General features: G+C 36.6%; 1 protein-coding gene across 1 annotated transcript in view; it reads left to right on the top strand.

Moving 5' to 3' along the window:
• Positions 1–21,317, top strand: part of lars2 (leucyl-tRNA synthetase 2, mitochondrial) — a 109,208-nt gene that overhangs the window by 1,769 nt on the left and 86,122 nt on the right. The window contains exons 2-3 of the mRNA XM_007239512.4: positions 5,084–5,324; positions 19,822–19,953. Coding sequence (XP_007239574.3) covers positions 5,091–5,324; positions 19,822–19,953 — 366 coding nt within the window. The 5' untranslated portion in view covers positions 5,084–5,090. The remainder of the gene's footprint in view (positions 1–5,083; positions 5,325–19,821; positions 19,954–21,317) is intronic.

Raw genomic sequence — 21,317 nt, 5'->3', positions numbered from 1 at the left:
CGAAGATCTCGTGATTTTAGTTCACTTGTAGAAATGCTCTTAAGTGTAGTTTATGTGTAAAAGCATCTCAAAATGTAGTTTACATAAAGAAACTCTGTTCAGCGTGGTTTATGTGTAGAAACGTTGTTTAGTTTAGTTCACCTGTAGAAACTCTTCAGTATAGTTCACTGTACTTCACTGTATACATGCTCTTAAATGTAGTTCAGGTGTAGACGTGCTCTTCAGTGTAGTTCACATATAAGAATGACCGTGTAGTTTATGTATAGAAATGCTCTCCAGTGGAGTTCATGTGTAGAAGGCTCTCTTCAGTGTAGTTTACATATAAGAATGACCTTGTAGTTTATGTATAGAAATGCTTTTCAGAGTAGTTAATGTGTAGAAAGCTCTCTTCAGTGTACTTTACATTTATAATCACCCTTCAATGTAGTTCATATGAGTGGAAAGAATTGCAGAAGGAATTTCATAAGTAGAACATCACTGCCAAAGTAAAGTTATGGTTAGAATTGCTTAAGTCACTGCTTATGTACATTCATGATTGAAACAGCATTGCTCAAGTAAATTTATGTTTAGAACAGCACTGTTGTGGTGAATTTGTGAATAAAGCAGCACTGTTTAGGTAAATGTATAGTTTGAATAGCACTGCTAAGGTAAATTTATTATTACAATAGCACTGCTGAGGTAAAGTTACGATTAGAATAGCACTGCTGAGGTACATTTATGACTAGAATAACACTGCTGAGGTACATTTACGACTAAAATAGCACTGCTGAGGTGGATTCATGATTAGAATAGCACTGCTGAGGTAAATTCTTGATTAGAGTAGCACTGATAAGGTAATTTAAATTAATCATTAAAATAGCACTCATGGGGTAAATTTATGATTAGAATAGCACTGCTGAGGTAAATACATTGTACTTTGTTGGTTTGTCTGCTGGCATATTAAAAGTATAAAGTGATGCATACTTGAAATTATAGTTTTGTAATTTGAGGCGAAAATACAATCAGATTATAATGTTTTTTGATTTTGTGAAAAGTTAATTAATAATAAGCTGCAAAAATGTTTTTTTTTTTCTTTTTGTTCAGGCAAATGATTTTTGTTTTTTGGCCGAAAAATTTGTTCTTGTTCTTTTCACTTTTTGGACAAATAATATAGGTTGCCAAATCCTCTGTGCATGCCTAGTCAAAATGAAAAAAAAAATCTAGAAATGTCAGTATCATCATTTCCACATCTAACACAAGTAACACTCTGCTCTTATTCTACTAAAACTTGCTGTGTTTCTGCCATGCCTTTTCCATGCTGCACAAACTGGCAACCTTGAATGTAGCACTGAGCTGAGGCAGCACTGAGGCTCGTGAAGCGTGTGGGCGTTTGGTGGAGAATTTGTGCTACAAAACACTTTCTTCCTCACTACTGTTCACTGCTGCTTCCTGTGGACAGGCTTTCAGCACACTTTGTTCTGGGCTCTGTGGTCTATCTGTGATATATGGTGGACAGTTACCTGTGCAGGGTGTTATCTCACTGAGGGTCAGTTTTCTGAACAGGGATTAGGTCTAATCCTGCACTGCATTTTTAGGGGAAATCTCCAGGTATGATTCTGCATAATCCAAATCTGGGCTTAATTCCTGTCTGGGGAAACTGACCTCAAAATTTCCAAAGGTTTGAAGACACCTGCTTACTCAACAGGTGTTCTGATAAAGAGGGGTATATGTAGGCCTGTGTAATGGCACGAACTTGGCGATACAGTACATATCATGATTCAGTCCGTCACAATATATTGCAATTGTTTAAAACTTTCATAGTATAAAAAACAAATTTAGTTTAAATAAAAAACTAAATGAACCACTGCAGGGCTCTAGAGTGCAACCTAATTTCTTAATAGTGCAACCTTTATTTTTTCTGTGTCGCATTAGCACGACCAGACGTCTCCATGTGGTTCAAGGCTCATATCCCTGTCTAAACCAATTAGAGCGAGGGAAGGGCGGAATCCCACTGTGATATAATTATATTTTATAGGGGTGTCACGATTCCTTAAATTCTCGATTCGATTTTATTTCCGATTTTAGGGTCACGATTCGATTCGATTCTCGATTTTCTTTTTTCTTTTTTTTACAGCAGAGAGGCCTATGCCAGTTTTAGATTAGTCTATGGTCATTCATTGGTTTGATTCATCAAATTTACAATATCTTATTTCAAAAGGTGGGCTTGATATAAGTGATGCAAAGTGATCTGTAATACACCACATTAGGCACTAATGGTCAAATTTAAATGATTAAATAAAGATATATTTGTAATGCCATCTTTTGGTAGCAGCAGTGTGCACATAACAAAATAAATAATAAAAGAAATACAGGAACAGTCATGTAAAAAATTATAGAACAATTAGAGCCTTAACAAACAATGAAATATCGAAATCGTGACACCCCTAATATTTTAACATCACTCAGAATCCGACAAGGTGTGTTTTCCAAATAGTTTATAAAAAAAAAAACAGTGATTAATTTAGCCATGTATTAACTACAGACTGAAGAAAACTATAGGCATAATCCACATATCCTATAAAACCACAGGATCTACAAACACTAACCAGCACAAACACACCCATCTGTTGTTAAAAACAGTGATTCATTTAGTTAGCATTGCCAGTTAGCAGTTAGCCATTTTGAGTAAAATCTACAGTCTGTTAGCCTGTAGATTTTTGTTATTGAAAACAATGATAATTCAGCTAGGAAATACAGTTAGCCGTTAGCTATTGCAGCTAATTTACTATCCGTTACATGTCATAATAAAAGTCATCATATCAGCTTGTAGACTTAAACTTGTACACCAAGAACAATAAAAAAGCATTTTATTTTATTTTGACTGACTTTCAAAAGGAAACTTTTGATCAAAATATGGTCAAATATCTAAATTCTCTTAATAATTGCATCTAATTTTAAGCGTTTTAAGCAGAGCTGATATATTAAAAATAAATTATTACTGCAGATACTGCAGATACATGGCTGTAAACATTTGGTTGCACTCAGCCAGGAAAGCATTAGTGTGCTCAGGTACTTATGAAGGAACATTTGTTCTGGATAACAAATTACACTCCAGCTCATCCCAAAGGTATTGAATATGACTCCATCACTCCAAAGCACACAGTTTCACTTCTCCACAGCCGTGGGGTGTTTATGCTACCCCTATAGACAACACTTTCAATTGTATTAAAGATGGTGACTTTAGACACGAGTGGCTGCTTCAGAACGTCCCATTTGGTCACTTGTACTGTAAAACACGTCCAGTGGAGGTGATGAAATGCCTCTCATGTGTGATCTCTGCATGAGTGCACCTCTGAAGATGTCACTGAAGTGAAAATTAGTTTATTTCTGTTTCCAACTCCCATCTGTGATCTATCTATATTTATTTTTTGTTAACTTCTAGTTTCCAGGGTGATAAAAGGATCACCTTACAATATCTCATGTTGCCATAGCAACCACAGTGCTGGACCTGAGTTTGGTGTGCGCTGTGTTAGTCTGTTGATTTTATTTGTAATGGTAGAAGATGAACAGTGTGTGGACATATGGAAATATTTGCAATTCTGGTTAAATTACATTTATTGGTTTTCTAAATAAACACCTATCCACTACAGAGACACACTTCCAATATCCAGATTTATATTGAAAAATTTTTTGTATTCCAGCATCTGGATATTGCAGTTTTGGGGCTCTGAGTGGTATCGCAAAATGGGATGTTGCTACTATGACCTAAGGATCGCTGATTTAAATGTCTAATCACGCTTTCCATCCGCAGCCAGAGTCCAAGAGAGTGAAATAGGCCTTATTCTTTCTCTGGGTGTGTAATGCTGGTAATGCTGGTTGGCACAGGCAACAGTTGGGTGATGTATCAGAGCTGGGAATCTGGCACCTTCCTTCGAATGTGTTGGCTGCGACATCATGACTCTGTGATACATGATATTTATCACAAGACAATTTCTCTATTATATTTCACAGCATCTGTTTAACTGAAGAAGATGAAATACTTCTACATACTCATATACAAGACATTATAGATTTTTTCGTGTCACTTTCACAGAATTTGATAACCTGCTGCTAAATTCTTCACTGCAGGTTTACCCTATTCATTTGATTAGCACCACCATGTGGAATAATGAAGCATTAGCTTTAGTGAGTCAGATGGGGGGAGGGGGTTCCTTAGGGAGTTTAGACAGGAAAATTATTCATGAGAAGACAGACCACTGACTGCAGTATGAATGGAATATGTGTGTATAGGGCTGGGTATCGCTTTAAATTTTTCAGCAGGACGCCAAGTGGCCCAGTGGTCTAAAGCGCTGCCGCTATGGTGCCACTATGAGCAGGAGGTCGCAGGTTCGAAACCCAGCTCATGCAGCTTTGCCATCAAGCTGCTGGCGCTCAGAGGGACCACAATTGGCCCTGCTTTCTCCGGGTGGGTAGATGGCGCTCTCTCCCCACATCACTAAAGGGTGATGTCCGCAGCACAAGGCGTCTGTGAGCTGATGTATCAGAACCGAGTTCTGATCAGCTCGCTTTCCTCCAAGCGCGCTGGCTACTCGGAAAGCTCGAAAAAAAAATGGTGGCTGGCTTCACATGTATTTGAGGAAGCATGCATTAGTCTTCAACCTCCAGGTGTGTTGGGGCATTACAGTGATAGGGGGAGTCCTAGTGAGTGGGTTGGGTAATTGGCTTTGCTAAATTGGGGAGAAAATGGGAAAATATTAGAAATAAAATTATTTAAAAAAAAAATAATAATAATTCAGTACCGATTCCCAAAGTACTTATTTCAATACCTTTTTCTAAATTTCAACCAAAAAATACAAAAAACAATAATTATTATTACACAACGTATTTATTTAACAGCTGACATGAGTAATCTCTTTCTCGTACTGTCACCATGACTTCTTGGATCTTGTTGGAACAAACACTGAGCATGTTTGTAGTACTTTATTAAGAACCAAAATCATTGCTTGTGCTTAAACTACAAATATGTTTTCTGCATTTCAGTTTTAAGAGATCTTTTTTAAAATGTTGTTAATTTTAAGTGACTATTTTTTTTTTTGTCTCCAAGGGTTTTGATGCAGAGAGCCATGTGCAGGCTTGCTGTGTGCTCTCAGGGTCTGGTGAGACAGAGCAGATGCCTGGGTTTTCTGTATTCCCCAGCGCTACATCCCCTCAGAGCCAGCATCAGGACCCTGTTCAGCGAGACTGGGGTGTGGGAACGAGACTACAAGGTAGAGACCAGGCGCAGGGTGGAGCAGTGGTGGCACCTACGCATCCAACAACAATGGCAGAAGGAAATCAAGGAGCAGGTGAGGGTTTTTTTTTTCCCCCTTCATTCTACTGAACGTATAAACCAGTTATATTTATACTAATGAAAACTTTTTTTTGCAGTAGTATAGACTTTGCATTAACTTAAACAAATTGTCAATATTTTTTGGGCGCAAAAAATACCCTGATATTATTTGAGGACCATATCGCCCACCCCTACTAGTCACGTGACTACACATGCAGTAATATGTTTTTGAGGGGACACTACATCCATTTTCAATGCTTATTCAGCTCATGATGTTTTATTATGTTTTATACTGTACTCATTACTTAAACTGTGTTTTGTGAGTTTTTCCCCTTTTATAACATGAACCTGCCCAAGGATGCAGATGAAAATAAGCCATTATGCTAAATCTGGAACATTCACATGTATGTAATAATGATGTTGGTTAATGTGTATTGTTCCTGTTATTTAGATAAATAAATCAAATTTAAAACATCTAAATTACATCTGATTTCCCAGACTGGGCTATAGTGTATAAACTCCTCGTTACAAGGAGAGAAAACCCAGTGGAAAGAAGAATGCTTTTCATACCTCCATCACAGCTTCAGACACATGTTGAATCTTTGCTAAGGTGGAACTAAAGATGTTCTAATGGCTTGTGCTGAAACAGCACCTAACTAAGGCACTGTTGTTGTTTCAGTTTCATTTGTCAGCTGTTTGTTGCTAAATCTGTTGTAATCTGCTAAACAGTTTTGGAGATAATAGGGGCTGATTTAATGAGATCATTATCACATATGGCATTAATAGATTTGGGAAATTGATTAGGACAGTAAATTTAGCTCATCAGTTGAGCTGTGTGATAAATGATTTTAAATGAATGTCATAATTAATTAAACTTTTACCCTGATAATGATTAGTGAATGACCATTTTAATGAATGCTAGAATTCTCTTATATGTTGCACAATGGTTGGGCACAGTCATGTAACTACCTAAGCAGTATCATGTTTATACCTTTTCAGACCTGAATTGTATTCCAGTGACGGCAAAATATATGAATGCTGTTTTGCACACCCATAGAAGAGTCTAATCTTCTAATATGAAATCTGTCTAAAAAATGAAATCCAGTAAAAAAATATATATATATCGAATTGATTCTTTAATGTCCATTGCATCAGAAGCCTGTTTAATAGTTTTATTTTTGATACTGACCTTTCACACACCAAATTCACAGAAAAGTAGCTAAAAATTAGCTTTTACTTTGCTTCGTTGGCTCAAGTGCTGCCAAAGTCTAATGTCTGAGTTGCAGTTTTTTTTATACAGTGAGTGGGACTAAACTACTGTTTCATTGACTTAGAAACATTTTCATTGGCTGGTTCTCGGTGTGTTCTGATGGACACAGGTCCACCAGAATCTTTTATGTATCCATTTTATATATACATTTCTGGAAAAAAATAACACTTCAGTTTCTGAATCAGTTTCTCTGATTTTGTTATGTATAGGTATATGTTTGAGTAAAATGAATATTGTTGTTTTATTCTATAAACTATGGAAAATATTTCTCCCAAATTCCAAATAAAAATATTGTCATTTAGAGCATTTATTAGCAAAAAATGAGAAATTGCTAAAATAACAAAAATATGCAGAACTTTCAGACCTCAAATAATGCAAAGAAAACAAGTTCATATTCATAAGGTTTTAAGAGATCAGAAATCAAAATTTGATGGAATAAACCTGTTTTTTTAATCGCAGTTTTCATGCTTGTATTGGCATGTTCTCCTCCACCAGTCTTACACACTGCTTTTGGATAACTTTAGGCCACTCCTGGAGCAATAATTCATCTTCCTCTTGATTGTATTCCAGAGTTTTTTTTAATTTGGTAAAATCAAAGAAACTCATCACAACTTATCACATACAAAAAAACAGAAATGCTGATTATTTTGTGTTGAATAAGATTGCAAATCTAATCAATTATGGTATGCAAAAATTTTTATTTTTAGAAAGTCTGCTTCCAAGAATGTCACTATCGTCAAAATATGGGTAATATTTATTATTATTGTGGACACACTCACCTAATAGTACTCTTTCAACACCTGAGAATTCAATATATCAAAGTGATTATCCTAAATTCTCAGTTTCTTCTAGGCTGGATTATTCTATTATGTTTGTAAGCAGTGTGAAGACAGGCTGCATTGCTCTGTGCTGCTTATTTTTCCTGCACTTTTCAAGCATAAGAGAAAGAGATCCCCAGTTATGGAATAATAATGTCAAGGCTAAAGAGCGCAGTGACTGTATGAATGAGAAGTGTCTTCAGCTCCATGGAGACCTTTCACTGAGCACAGACTTTATAAATGCCTGTGTCCCACTGACCCTTAAAAAGACTGGTGCTTTCTGCTGCATGATCCAGGCTTATCTTTAGCAGTTTTTTGAAGTGAAATGTGCAGTCCAGATACAGTATAGAAGGATGGAATCAGCTGCAATTAATACATTTGTATATGGAACGTAATTGTGTGATCTTAGAATATATATATTTAAGACTATTAATAACATATTGTTAAAATAACGTATTTTGTGCACTATAAGGCACACTTGGAAGCGATTTTTAAATTTTACCAGTCAGGTTGTAAGGAGCAGTAAAGCTTCTCTGCTGAAGTACAGCGTTACACAGAAGTTTCAGTTTAGTTCTCCAGCACCGGGACTAGAGTAGCATTAGCATTAGCTGCTAACCACTATTTCCCCGTTCAGAGGTGAGTATTATCGGCCTGTAGTCTGCTCCTTATCCCAGGTAACACTGCTGAAGCAGCGTTAGCACTACCCGCTAACTGCGCTAGCTGTAGTCTGCACATTTACAGTGTTAAAACAAGCTACATTAGCTACTGCCAGCTAATATCACCCTAGCATACTGGAGCACTCAAGGTTCTCTAGTGCAGCACTGTTGGGCATTAGGATTAGCTAGCAGTTAGCCAATAATGCTAATGCTCCAGCCTCCTGTGCTGGAGACATTTGAGAATCTAAGCTAAGCCCTTTACTCACCTAAATACATTTTGAAGATAGATATTTGTATAGATTAACTTCCAGCGCTCGTTTGACTTTAAAAGAAAGGTTTTTGTTTACTTAGCTTAGTTTTGGTCTACCTAGTTAGCTACCCCCCACCCACCACCACCCACCACCCAGTGGTGAAACCTGCCAAATTAAAAGTTCCTTATAGTGTCTCGTAAAATGTGCCTCATAATCCAGTGCACCTTATGTATGAAAATAGACCAGAAAAATAGACGTTTATTGATGGTGCGCCTTATAATATGGTGCCCGTAATAGTGCAAAAAATACAGTACAGATTTAACAAATATGTTGAAAGGCTAGTGAACTTATCTTTAAATATCCTGGTGTTCTCAAGAGTTCTGAGAATGTTGTCTGTGAAGATTAATAAACAAACTGCTGATTATAAACTAGGTCAGAAAAAATAGCTTTTGCATCCAGAAGATGGATAGAACCTCTCTGGTGGCCGACTGTAATTAATCTTCCATTGTCTAAAAATAATCTGACCCTTGAAGCCACACTGAGATCATTAAAGCCCCAGGCAACACGAGAAATATAATACTAAAACGCAGTGTTTGAAACGTCGATTACAGGAGCATTAGTTGATGCTTTTTCTCTTTTCTTTTTTGAAATGTGTGAAACATACTGAACATGATGAAATAGTTATAAGAACATAGTTCATATTCAGCACATGCATTGATCTGGTGCCAGAAAACCTGTCTGAAAAACTGCACCGTCACTTGCATCTTGTTTGTATTTACACTGATCTACTTTCTGTCAGTTTGAGAAACTCCTCAATGTTACTTTACCTCCATCTCTGCAATGCCCTGTTTTTTTTACCCTCATCTTCTCATTGTCCCATTGCTCTATCACAGATGCCTCAATGCCCCATAGATCCACCTCCTTCTTTTACTCCCCCTCATCTTATTCAGTTCAGTTCATGTACTTTATTTTTCAGATTATCAAACAAACTTTACTATTAAACAAATAACCTGAGTAAATACAAAAACAGCATTTAATATATGATTTAATTTGTAGGAGAAATTTTGTTTATTATGCAATGCCCTGTGTAAAAAAAAAAAGACCTGCCAGACCTGTAGAATCAATAAATTACTTAAATAGATAAATAATAAATCTGTCTGACAACATGAATCAGGATAAAAAAAATCTCTAAAAGCAACACATTAAGCCCTAATTTAAAAACTGATGGAAAAACAAGTTTCAGCTGTCTGTCTGGAAAATTATATAAAGTAATTTTTTTTAAGGCTTTTGGACTTCAGTGCACCACAGTGAGAGCTATTGTTCACAAATGTAGAAAACATGAAACACTGGTGAACTTTCCCAGGAGTGACCGGCCTACCAAAATTACTCCAAAAGGGCATAGACAACTCATCCAGGGGAAAAAATTCTGATTGAGATGCTGTGACATGATCTTCATTGCAGTTCTTGTCACCAAGGCACAACCAAGTTATTAGGTTTAATAATAATAAAAATACATTTTATTTAACAGGCGCCTTTCTGGCACTCAAGGACACCGTACATAGAGTGCAAAATAGACAATAAAAAAATATAAAAAAGAAACAAAAAGAATACAACATAAAAAATGTATTAAAAAAACAAGACAGAAAAAAAAGGGAGACAGTGAAGCGCCCGAGAGATTTCAGCACAGCAGTGGTGTGTGGACAAATTGATTTGATCTACATTTCTGCACACACTCTCTGTTTTTGTGCATCAGGGTGCCGTTGCAGTTGTTATTGCGCAGCGTTCACTTTCTGCACTTGGTGCGTTTATACGCGTTTCACGCAAAGTGTCAAAAACAGGCACCAATGTTTTTAGACCTTTCGGTACTCGGCAGTATCGAGACATTTCGGACGGTACCTTTTTGGTATAAAATTCGATACCCAGCTCTAGAAGGAAATGAGGGCAGAAGAACAGTTTCAGTTACAGCATGCATATGCAACTTGGAGTGATCTACTGTATTACAAAAAGAGCAAGTACTTCATGGTTTCTAGCGAGATGACCACTTTAAGAACATTTCCAGTGTTCCCATGGGGTCTTAACGTCTTAAAATGTCTGAAATTCGGAACCTTATATTTATGGTCGGCCAGATGTCCATCCAAGATCGTAAATTTAAATGTAGTCAAGTCTTAAATTTTTACTTTTACATTATTCATTAATTTCTGAGAGGCGTAATCTAATCAGGAATTATTTATTTATTTATTTACTTTGTTTCAAGCGGGCTACTGCTGTAGGTACGTTGTGATTAACCTACAAATCCCATGTGATAATTGTAGACAGGAAACACCAAATACATCCTTGGAAACCTACTGCCTCACTCACCAGAATAACGGGTTAATTTAGCTGTAATTCGGTGTGTTTTTGATGAGACTTGGCTTAATAACAGTGATTTTTGCAGTTGGTTGCAAGTTTCCCCAGTAATCGTTATGAAGCTCACTGCAAACTGTGCAAGAAGGCCATCCAGTTCACAACTTTAAGTGTGAAAGCGCTCCAATCTCACGCCAAGGCAGAGAAACACCCGCTTGCCACGGAAAGCCTCAGCGGGCTCAATCCATCATGCAATATGACACAAGCTGAGATTGGTGCTTCAAATGAGAAACTAGGACATATGTAGAAAGAGGTTGTATGTAGACATATAGTAGTGTTGTGTTTTTGACGTTGATTAGATTGAGAATGTAACTATTTTGATTGTTTCAATATTTAATTACTTTTATAGTTTTATATAAATTAATTATTTAAAAAATCCTGGGATTCTGTTTCTAGTAATATGTCATGTTGGTATGTCAAGTTCGGAGAACTGTAAATGGCCAAAAAAGTTTCAAAAAGTCTTTAAATTAACTCACTGAAACCTACAAGAACACTTTTTTCACTTTAAGTCATTTTTCATTTGTGAACCATGAAATGTAATGTTAACTTTACATGCACATGCCATTATTAGTGCCTCCACCACCTTTAAAGGAACAATCTGTAATAAATGCCTGCAAATGTGTGAAATGGCTACAGGAGTCCAATTTCCAAACACTTGGTTTGGAGTTTTTTTGACCCACCCGCACCTCCACAGACGCAAAACTTACACAGGTTGCCAGATTGACACACAGTGGTTAGCAACTATAAGTCTTACTCTGTAACTGATCAGTAAATATTTTCCATAATTCCATATGTCCATAATTCCAGTCTCTGCTAGTGCTGTTGGTAAATTACCTCTCTTTGTTTGGCAACCTTACTGAAGCTCAGTGATTACTGGGCCTGGCAACCCAGGGTGTGGAAATGGGACTTCCCACACAGATTTCTGTGACATACAACACAGTTTAAATTAGAATACTGTCTGAAGCTCTGCTGACAAGAGCTTCCAGTGCTTTAACTGAGCATGCTTTCTTATTAGCTGATGATGCATCCTGATTGATCATGCTATGAGTTACTATCTAAAATATTATCAAGATAGTTAATTGCTTTACTTCACTATTCTCAAATTCAAAAATCTTTGTTTTGCCAGACTAAATAATCATGTTTCAGTCTTTTAAAGATGTGACTAGCTGACAAATCTGTCCGTTTTCTTCAAAGACTATTACTTCTTATCAGTTAATTGACCAGTTACTTTTGGGGCTGCACAAATGGGGGAACTGTATAAAAGAAAAATGGCTAATGCAGCATTCTGTTAAATACATTTAATTAAAGCTTAATGTCTACACATTGTTGTGCTTTGATCGAATGGTCTTTTAAATGAGCCACAACTCGGTAAAAAGCAGAATTCAGAAAACTGGGTAAATTAGCTAATTAATAAATATTTTGAGCCTCCCGTTATCTCAGTGTTTTATTATTTACTCATGAAATAAATTAAATAGTTCTGTTTACACTAGCTTGTTACCTTTCTTGTGTAAGCAACTATAGGTTTACATAGGATCTCCGGAGGATTACCCGTTTTACCGAGACTCTAGGACTACTTTTATTATTTATCATGAAATCAGTAAAAGAGTTCTGTTTACTTGTGGGCACAAATTGATGTCAGCGATGGGATATTTCTGTAAATAAATGTGGTGGTGTTGAGCCGATTTCAGCACAGCTGGCAGTAAAATCCCCCCTTTCACATTTTAAAATGAATGAAAAAAACGATGGAATGACTCCTTTAATCACATCTTAAATAGTGTTGTGTACAGAGAAAGTATTGTAAAGTTTGTGCCTTTTGTCCAAATACTTTTGGGTCTTTCTCTGCATAAAACAGTATTTGGTCTGCACTGTTCTGCTCTTCTGTTTGTGTTGTACAGTCTGCCTTCTTTTGTCTGTCTCACTCTGCTCAACAGAAAGCAATGTTTTTTTTTGTACAAACAGCTTTTTGACCCCTTTAAACCCTTGCTTTTTGTCTGAACCACTGTCAAGGTGTTTTTTTTTTTTCACCTCTCACCTCCACCGCGAGTGTGACATACAGCATTTATCTGTAAATTTAGGGCAAGGCTTCCTGGAGGCTAGTGCCGGAGCGGTTGCCTCGTCACTTTGGCAGCGTGTGAATAATTCAGGCCTCTCCTGACCTGATCTGATTAATGTTTCCCGGACCGGCGGCCTTCTTCAGGCCTTTATAAATCATTAAACGTCAGAACCCATAGTGCGAGTGTGTGGAGTGTGGAGTGCCTGACTATATTGGAGGTCAGCTAGACGGAGCTGCAGTACCTTTATGAGGGCATTGTGTGATTTCACAGAGGAGCAGATATCTCTGACACCAGAATCTTTTGTGGTGGGATTGGGTCTCCAGTGAGCATGTCACGGTATTAGATTCTGGCTTCATTACATCCATGTCAGGAAAGACCACTGGGATGAGTGACTTGGGTCATCTTCCAAGTACAGCTTGTTTAACGTTCACCCGCAAATGTTCTGTGTAGAGCTGGATGATATTGTAACAAAATAAATATAATAAATAAATAAATAAAAATAAATAAATAAAATTCTATTCTATATAAATATAGCAGTTTCAAGCATTTTTCAATTATGTAGATTTAGATTTTATTTGTTTTTACTATTGGTGTCAATCGATGAAAACATTTAATCAGATTAATCACACTTGTTCTTATGTTTTTTACAGTGAATTTTTAAATGTAAATAAAAAAAAGAATGTAAGAGATGTAAATGCAATTATATTTATATTAGTGGTGTCAATTAAAGCACTAGTATATGCTTGTGTTTGAGGGTAAACAAAGCCAACATGGGGCGCTGGAATAAAGAATGCATTAATAAATTGCAGAGAGGAAACTTTGTTTTTACTACTGTAAACATTTTAGCTGGGTTATAAGAATTTCTGAATTATAACTTAATTCGCTAAGTATAAAAGCGCATTTTCACACCTGTAGTTGGTTTCTCTGGTCTGGATCAGTTGATGAGTTTGTTTAATTGGAGCTTTTTCTCCCATTGTTTGGTTTGGTTTCACACAGTCATAAACCTAAACGCACCAAAAGGTCCACCAATAAACCACGTGAGCACATTGTCTCCTCTGATTGGTCAGAGCTGTCTGGCACGAAAACAAGAAAGTAAATATAGTGAGAAGATTCTGTGTTCCAGCACATATATCTGTTCTGTGTAAAGCTGCTTTAACACAGAGCCCTGAAAATTTACCACTGCGCTTTTAAACACATTGATTTCAATGGGACAAGCAGTAAACGCTGCACATGCAGTGTTCAGTGTAAACAGCATGGAGCAGCAGAGACAGTGTTTGTTAATAGCAGTATATTATCTGGCTAATATATCAGATTAATCTGTGCCTTGTCAGCAGTTTAGTTGATAGTTAGGATGTTCTCTTTGCCATTGTGTTGTGTGTGTTGGAGGTTTTTAGTCAATCAGCCAGAAAAAAATCCATGCGTTGGGTGGGGGCGGGGCGATTATGGTGGAAGTTGTGGTCAAAGTTGGCGGCGTATTTAATTGCACAAAAAAAAAAAAAATACAATAACGCGTTACTCATTCCAAGTTAATCACATGCATTAAAGCTTTAATCATTTTTACATAACGTCTTTGTAGATATGCCAAAATATTAACAAACAAAAATATTAGAGCTATTAAATTTATGTATTTTAATGGGATTTTATGTGGTACTGTGATAGGATGCCACCTGTGCAACCAGTCCACTTGTGAAATTTCCTCACAACTAAATATTCCTATGAATTCAATACTGAATTTAATAGAGTGCAGTGCCGATAGAAGTGGGTATCTATAATCAAAAGGTCTAGTAAGAGCCTTTACTGCAGCATTTTACAGGAGTTAAAGTTTAAAGTTAAAGTCGTGTGAGAAACATTTTACATAGTTCTAGGACAGCGTCATATTCATTTAATTGAAGAATGATAATGTACAACTTTGTCATCCAGTAAATAATAAGCTTTCAGTCAGCTTAATGTAGAATATTCAATATGAGGAGGGAGAAGATGACAGGATCATGATCTGTAAGAATAATGGTGCTGATATTAGCTTTATGTATTGATACAAATATTTAATTAATTTAAGAAGCTGTTAAGGGTGAGGGTGATGACAAGAATGATGAATGATTTCTAGAAGAAGGGCTGTAGAATCTCCATAAATCAATGATATTTGCTCCTGATGTGCAAAGATGTACATAAAAAGAAATCTGGTGACTTGCCACAGACGGGGGCCACTGGTTGGTATTGATGATTGATGGGTGGTGCTAGGGTGGTTTTATGCATGTTTTCTTATTGTGATGTCACAATAAGGGAGCTATCCAAATGGCTCATAGAGGCATATGATTCCTGACACCAAACTTTTAGCTGACTCCCAGAAAACGGATGGATTTATTAATTTTTTTCTTTGCACTTCCAAGTGTCCTACATACAGTCATACCATATTTTTTTAAATATAATTTATGCACTTAAAATCCTTTAATTTTTCCAAAAATCAGCAGTGCACCTTATAAAACAGTGCACCTTTATGTATGAATTTTACCAGTCAGGTTTTAAAGAGAAGTAAAGCCACTCTGCTGAAGTACAGCTTTATACTGGAGTTTCATTAAAGTTTCTTCAGCACCAAGGCTGGAGCAGTATTAGAATTAGCCGCTAAGCTCAGCGCTAGCTCATTTGCCATTCAGAGATGAGTATATCGGACTGTAGGCTGTTTGTTTACCGTTGTAAAGTAAGTTTTGTTGGGCAAAATAACATAAATGGATAAAGTAATAGGTCAAAAACTTATACAAACACATATCCAAGGGACGTCCTCAATCCAAAAAGGTACAAATCCTCAGACCATGCCAAACAGAGAAAAGAAAAAATGTCTGGCAGTGACCTTATAAACCTTAGGCCCCACCTTATCCTGCTGCAAAGGATTATGGCCTTTGTAGTATTTACCTGCTCTCAGGGAATTTCCAACAACCGTGTTAAAACAAGCTACAAGGGATGAGCCATTTGCTGATAGTGCCCTGGTTTACCGGAACACTCGGGGTTTTTAGTGTACCTCTGTCGGGCACCGTTTATTAGTGCTAAGTGCTGCTAACTGCAGCTAGCGCTGCTGATAACCGTGCTGTTGAAAATATTGGAAAACTAAGCATATTACAAATAAACAGAAGCCCTTTACTCACCCAAATAAACAGTTTACAGGAGAGAAATCTGCGTAGATTAGCATCCAGCACTCGTTTTACTTTGAAAGAAAATATTCTGTTCTATTGATAGTGCACCATATAGTCCGTAAAAAATGATAACTACCATGTAGTTGTACGAAGTACAGATTGTAGAATTATTATCATTAATTTTTGCCATTTTCTCCAATCATCAGATGTTTTTATCTTTTTTTTGAACAACAATCAGAAAGTCCTGGACAAAGTGAACTTTCTTTCAGCTTCAACAATGTGACTGTTATCTCTGTGTCTGTGAATCCTCACAAGTACCACTCTTGGTTCTTTGTAATCTGTCTGTATGATCCTGCAGCCTCATCCTGTTACCCTTCACTTTCATCTGAAGCGTTCTTTCTGTTCTACAGTGTCGATCCTGTCAGTGCCTTCTATTTTTAAAATCCTCCAGGCTGTTCGGGGCTTTCTTAACTGTTTTTTTTAGTTGTGCATCATGGTGAACAGCATGACTGCAGTTCTGATTGACTTGATTTTCTTTGAAGAGACATGGGCTCCTGAATTAACTGTTAGATCTTCTGTGGGATTGGGTCAGCCTTTGCTTCCCACTCAAATCAGTGAGCCTTAACCGCACATAACCCTGTTGCTGATTTACAGGTTTTCCATTCCTGGGTGCACTTTCTGTATTTACTGACCATTAAAAAAAACACCACAGAATTCCTTACATTATGAAATGGATCAAAACTAATATCTCTATATTTTTCCTGAATTGCAATAAACAATAAACAGCTCTGGAAAAAAATTAAGAGATTACTTCAGTTTCTGGACCAGTTTCTCTGATTTTGCTATTTATAGGTATATGTTTGAGTAAAATTAACAGTGTTGTTTTATTCTATAAACTACGGACAAAATTTCTCCCAAATAAAAAAAAAGTCATTTAGAGCATTTATTTTCAGAAAATAAGAAATGGCTGAAATAACAAAAAAGATGCATAGCTTTCAGACCTCAAATAATGCAAACAAAAGAAAGAAATTAATATTAGGTGGAATAACCCTGGTTTTAATCACAGTTTTCATGCATCTTGGCATGTTCTCCTCACCAGTCTTAAACACTGCTTTTGAATAACTGTATGCCTGCACTCCTGGTGCAAAAATGCAAGCAGTTCAGCTTGGTTTGATGGCTTTTGATCATCCAGCTTCATCTTAATTATATTCCAGAGCTTTTCAATTTGGTAAAAATCAAAGAAACTCAATTTGTAAGTAGTCTCTTACTTTTTTCCAGAGTTGTGTGTCTCAGTAGTTTTTCTGTTGCTCCACTGTGTTTTCCTGGAAAATCTTACAGCACTTCATGCTTCCCTCTGCTGACAACTTTTATAGAGATGCAAATTTCATTTTCCAGCAGGACTTGGCACACTGCCCACACTGCCAAAAGACCCAATTGGTCTTATATAATATTCTAATTTTCTGAGACATTGATCTTTGTGTTTTCTTTTTTTTTTATATAATTTCCCATTTTCTCCCCAATTTACATGGCCAATTACCCAACCCACTCATTAGGACTCCCCCATATCAATAGTGATGCCCCAACACACCAGGAGGGTAAAGACTAACACATGCTTCCTCCGATACATGTGAAGCCAGCCACCTCTTTTTTTCGAGCTGCTGCTGATGCAGCATTACCGAGCAGCCAGCGCGCTCGGAGGAAAGCACAGCGGCTCGGCTCCGGTACATCAGCTCACAGACGCCCTGCGCCGCAGACATTACCATAGGAGTGATGTGGGGAGAGAGTGCCATCTACCCACCCAGAGGGAGCAGGGCCAATTTTGCTCCCTCTAACGCAGGCAGCTTGATGGCAAATGATGGGGTTCGAACCTGCGACCTACTGCTCATAGTGGCAGCGCTTTAGACCGCTGGACCACTCGGCGCCCGATTTTTGTGTTTTCATTGGCTGTAAGCCATAATCATTAACAATAAAAAAATAATAGATCACTCCGTGTGTAATACATCTATATAACATATGAGTTTTTCATTTTAAACAGAATTACTGAAATAAAGTAGCTTTTTAGTGATGTTCTAATTTTTGGAGATGTACTAGTAGGTGTTAGGCTAAAAGCTGATGGTAGATTTTTACTGTTCATTAACAACGAACACAGATAAACTGGGCAGTTTGGCTGAACCAGACGTGAGCTGAACACACATCAGAAGAGAAGGTACTTTTTTTTTTTTACCTATAAAACTCGAGAAACCCAAACTACCAACACTTCATCTTGCTAACAGTTCACCACTCTGAGAGGACATGGAGTACAGCAACTCTATTAGTTAGTATCTTTTTTACAGTCTCTGGTTAAAACAGTAGAATACTTAGTGTTTTTGTTAGTTAAATAGCTATGCTATGCTATGCTATGCTATAATATGTAGGTTTTGTGAGCTTTCGCCGGTGCTGTAAAACAGCGAGTAAAAGCAGTCCTTATATTACTAAGGGCTAGTTTTCACAACGCTCTAAAAGTAAAAGGGAAAACAGTGTGTTTGTATTTGAGGCAGAGTAACTGTGTGTGAAATACACTTGTTACACTTTCTACTGAGGATTTATCACCCCAACAGTAGTTAACATAATACTGTTTGTACTTCAAAGAACTGCTCAATACTCTGAAGAATGCATGAAATAAAAGCTTTTGATAGAGGAAAGTGCTTGTTATATCTGAAGCTCTCTATTGTCTGCTCTCATTTAAAGGCATATATTTAAAAAAATAAATCTTCTCTATTGTCTTAGCTCTCCTGTTCACAGTTAGTAAACGCTTTTTTTCACTCACAGATTCAAATGTTGGAGCCAGAGGAAGTGTTCTTCTTCTTTGTGTGATCAACATTAGGCTGTACCATTTTGTATCAAACACAATAGTATTGTTATGATGTTTGAAATAATAAACACATTTCTTAATTCAACAAAAAAATTACTTGTTTGCTGTTTATATACAGCTCTGGAAAAAAGATAAGAGACCACTTAAAAACGATGAGTTTCTTTTTTGGAATATAATCTGGAATTTAATTTTTGCACCAGGAGTAAAGGCATATAGTTATCCAAAAGCAGTGTGTAAGACTGGCGGAAGAGAACATGGCAAGATGCATGAAAACTGTGATTAAAAAACAGGGTTATTCCACCAAATATTGATTTATGAACTCTTAAAACTGTATGAATATTAACTTGTTTTTTGTTTTTTTTGCATCATTTGAAGTCTAAAAGCTCTGTTTTTTTTTATTTCAGCTATTTCTCATTTTCTGTAAATAAATGCTCTATAAGAACTCAAACATATTTACTCAAACATATACCTATAAATAGCAAAATCAGATAAACTGATTCAGAAAATGAAGTGGTCTCTAATATTTTCCATAGCTGTATATTTAACCAACAATACACGAGAGGGAGTGCTATAACAGCCTTGTGCCTGTGACTGCAGCACAGCAGTGCCAATATTACACATTATAGCATGAACCTCGAGTGTGTTATTGCGATTATACCACAGTTCCATTGTCGCTGTTTATTAAAAGATTTTGAGTTAAAAAGAAGAATAAAATATGATCTGTTTAGTTATAAAAACTCAGCAAATTAAAATAGTTCCATTGCTGCTCTGTTTGTAGCTGCGCTGTTTGGTTTGTAAGTGCTGCATCGTTGCTAGATTACCTGTATGTAGTGGAGCAATACATGAAGAGCTTCGGTTATAGAGCATTACCGGCTGATAATGGCACTCATACAACGCCTCTCAACCGAACACGTTGCAGGGTTGCAACTAACTGTGGTATACATAGTATTATTTATTTATTTTTTATATATTTTTGTTACATTATTATTATTTTTTATACAAATAAGTCTTTTTAAGTGAATTTTTCTTGCACAGTTGACATGTATAGTACAGTTGTCTGATTTCTGATTATTCCTGATCTTCAGAACGAGCAGAAGAAGAAGTTCTATGTTCTTTCCATGTTCCCCTACCCGTCTGGCCGTCTGCACATGGGCCACGTCAGAGTCTACACCATCAGCGACACCATCGCTCACTTCCAGCGCATGAGGGGTCACAAGGTAACGGTGTGATCTGTGTGTGTTCAGTAATTCACTATTCTGCTTCTCACAAACGCACACCTATCCATCCCATCTCTGACGTTTCTGCCTGCGTTCACACACACAGGGTTTTTATCTGGGAGCTGCTTGGTCAAGGTCCTGTGTTTCTATCATTGTTTGTAATCAGAGTCTGTACAGAGAGAGAGGAGCAGTGAAAGCACAGTTTAATCACTTTTCTAACCCTGTCTATCTATCTGTCTGTCTATTTACAGCGGGTGAAATAAGTATTAAATACGTCACCATTTTTCTCAGTAAATATATTTATAGAGGTGCCATTGACATGAAAGAAAAGAAAGAAGTAAGAAAATCTAGAGAGAAACAAAGAAAAAAACATTAAAAGCAGGAAGAGAGGGAGAAATAAAGAAAGAGAGGGAGATTATGAGTAATAGATAGATAGACAGTTGGATAGATGGACAGATAAAAAGATGGCTAGATACAGCAGGGGAAAGTATTGAACACATCACCATTTTTCACTATATTTCTAGAGGTGTTATTGATATGAAATTTCCCCCAGATGTCGGTAACAACCCAAGTAATCCATAAATCCATAAATTGTTACCGACATCTGGTGAAAAATTCATGTCAATAGCACCTCTAGAAATATATTTACTGAGAAAAATGTTGACGTGTTCAATACTTATTTCACCCTCTGAATCTAGCCATCTTTTTATCTATCCATCTATCCAACTGTCTATCTATTACACATACTCTCCCTCTCTTTCTTTCTTTATTTCTCCCTCTTTTGCTGCTTTAAATTATTTTTCTTTCATTCTCTTTAGATTTTCTCACTTCTTTCTTTCTTTTTTGTCTCACGTTTGTCTCACACAATGTTGTTCTCTCTCTCCCTTTATTTTTCATCTTATTGTTTGTCTCCTACTAAATGTGCTCCCTGTATCATTCTCATGTTCTCTCTTCTCCTCTAGTTAATCTTTCTTTATTTCTTTCTTTCTTTCTTTCTTTTTTCTTTTTCACTAAATTTCTTTCTTTCTTTCTTTCTCTCTCACAAAATTGTCTTTCTTTCTTTTTCTTTCTTTCTTTCTGTCTCACTAAATTTTTTTTCATTTCTTGTCTCACTCTCTTTTCTTTCGAATGTTTTCGAATCTTTTTTTTTTGTCTCTTACTAATTGTGCTCCATGCATCGTTCTCATTTCCTCTCTTCTCCTCTATTTAATATTTCTATTTCTTTCTTTCTTCGTTCTTTTTCTTTCTTTCTTCGTTCTTTTTCTTTCTTTCTTTTTTCTTTCTTTCTTTTTGGTATGCGTGTTCTTTATGAGCCGTCACTTTGTCACCATCACTATTTCTCCCTCTCTTGCTGCTTAAAAAAA

The sequence above is a fragment of the Astyanax mexicanus genome, chromosome 6 (genome assembly GCF_023375975.1).
Source record: "Astyanax mexicanus isolate ESR-SI-001 chromosome 6, AstMex3_surface, whole genome shotgun sequence".
Taxonomy (NCBI): domain Eukaryota; kingdom Metazoa; phylum Chordata; class Actinopteri; order Characiformes; family Acestrorhamphidae; genus Astyanax; species Astyanax mexicanus.
This window is presented reverse-complemented; position numbering and strand designations above follow the sequence as displayed.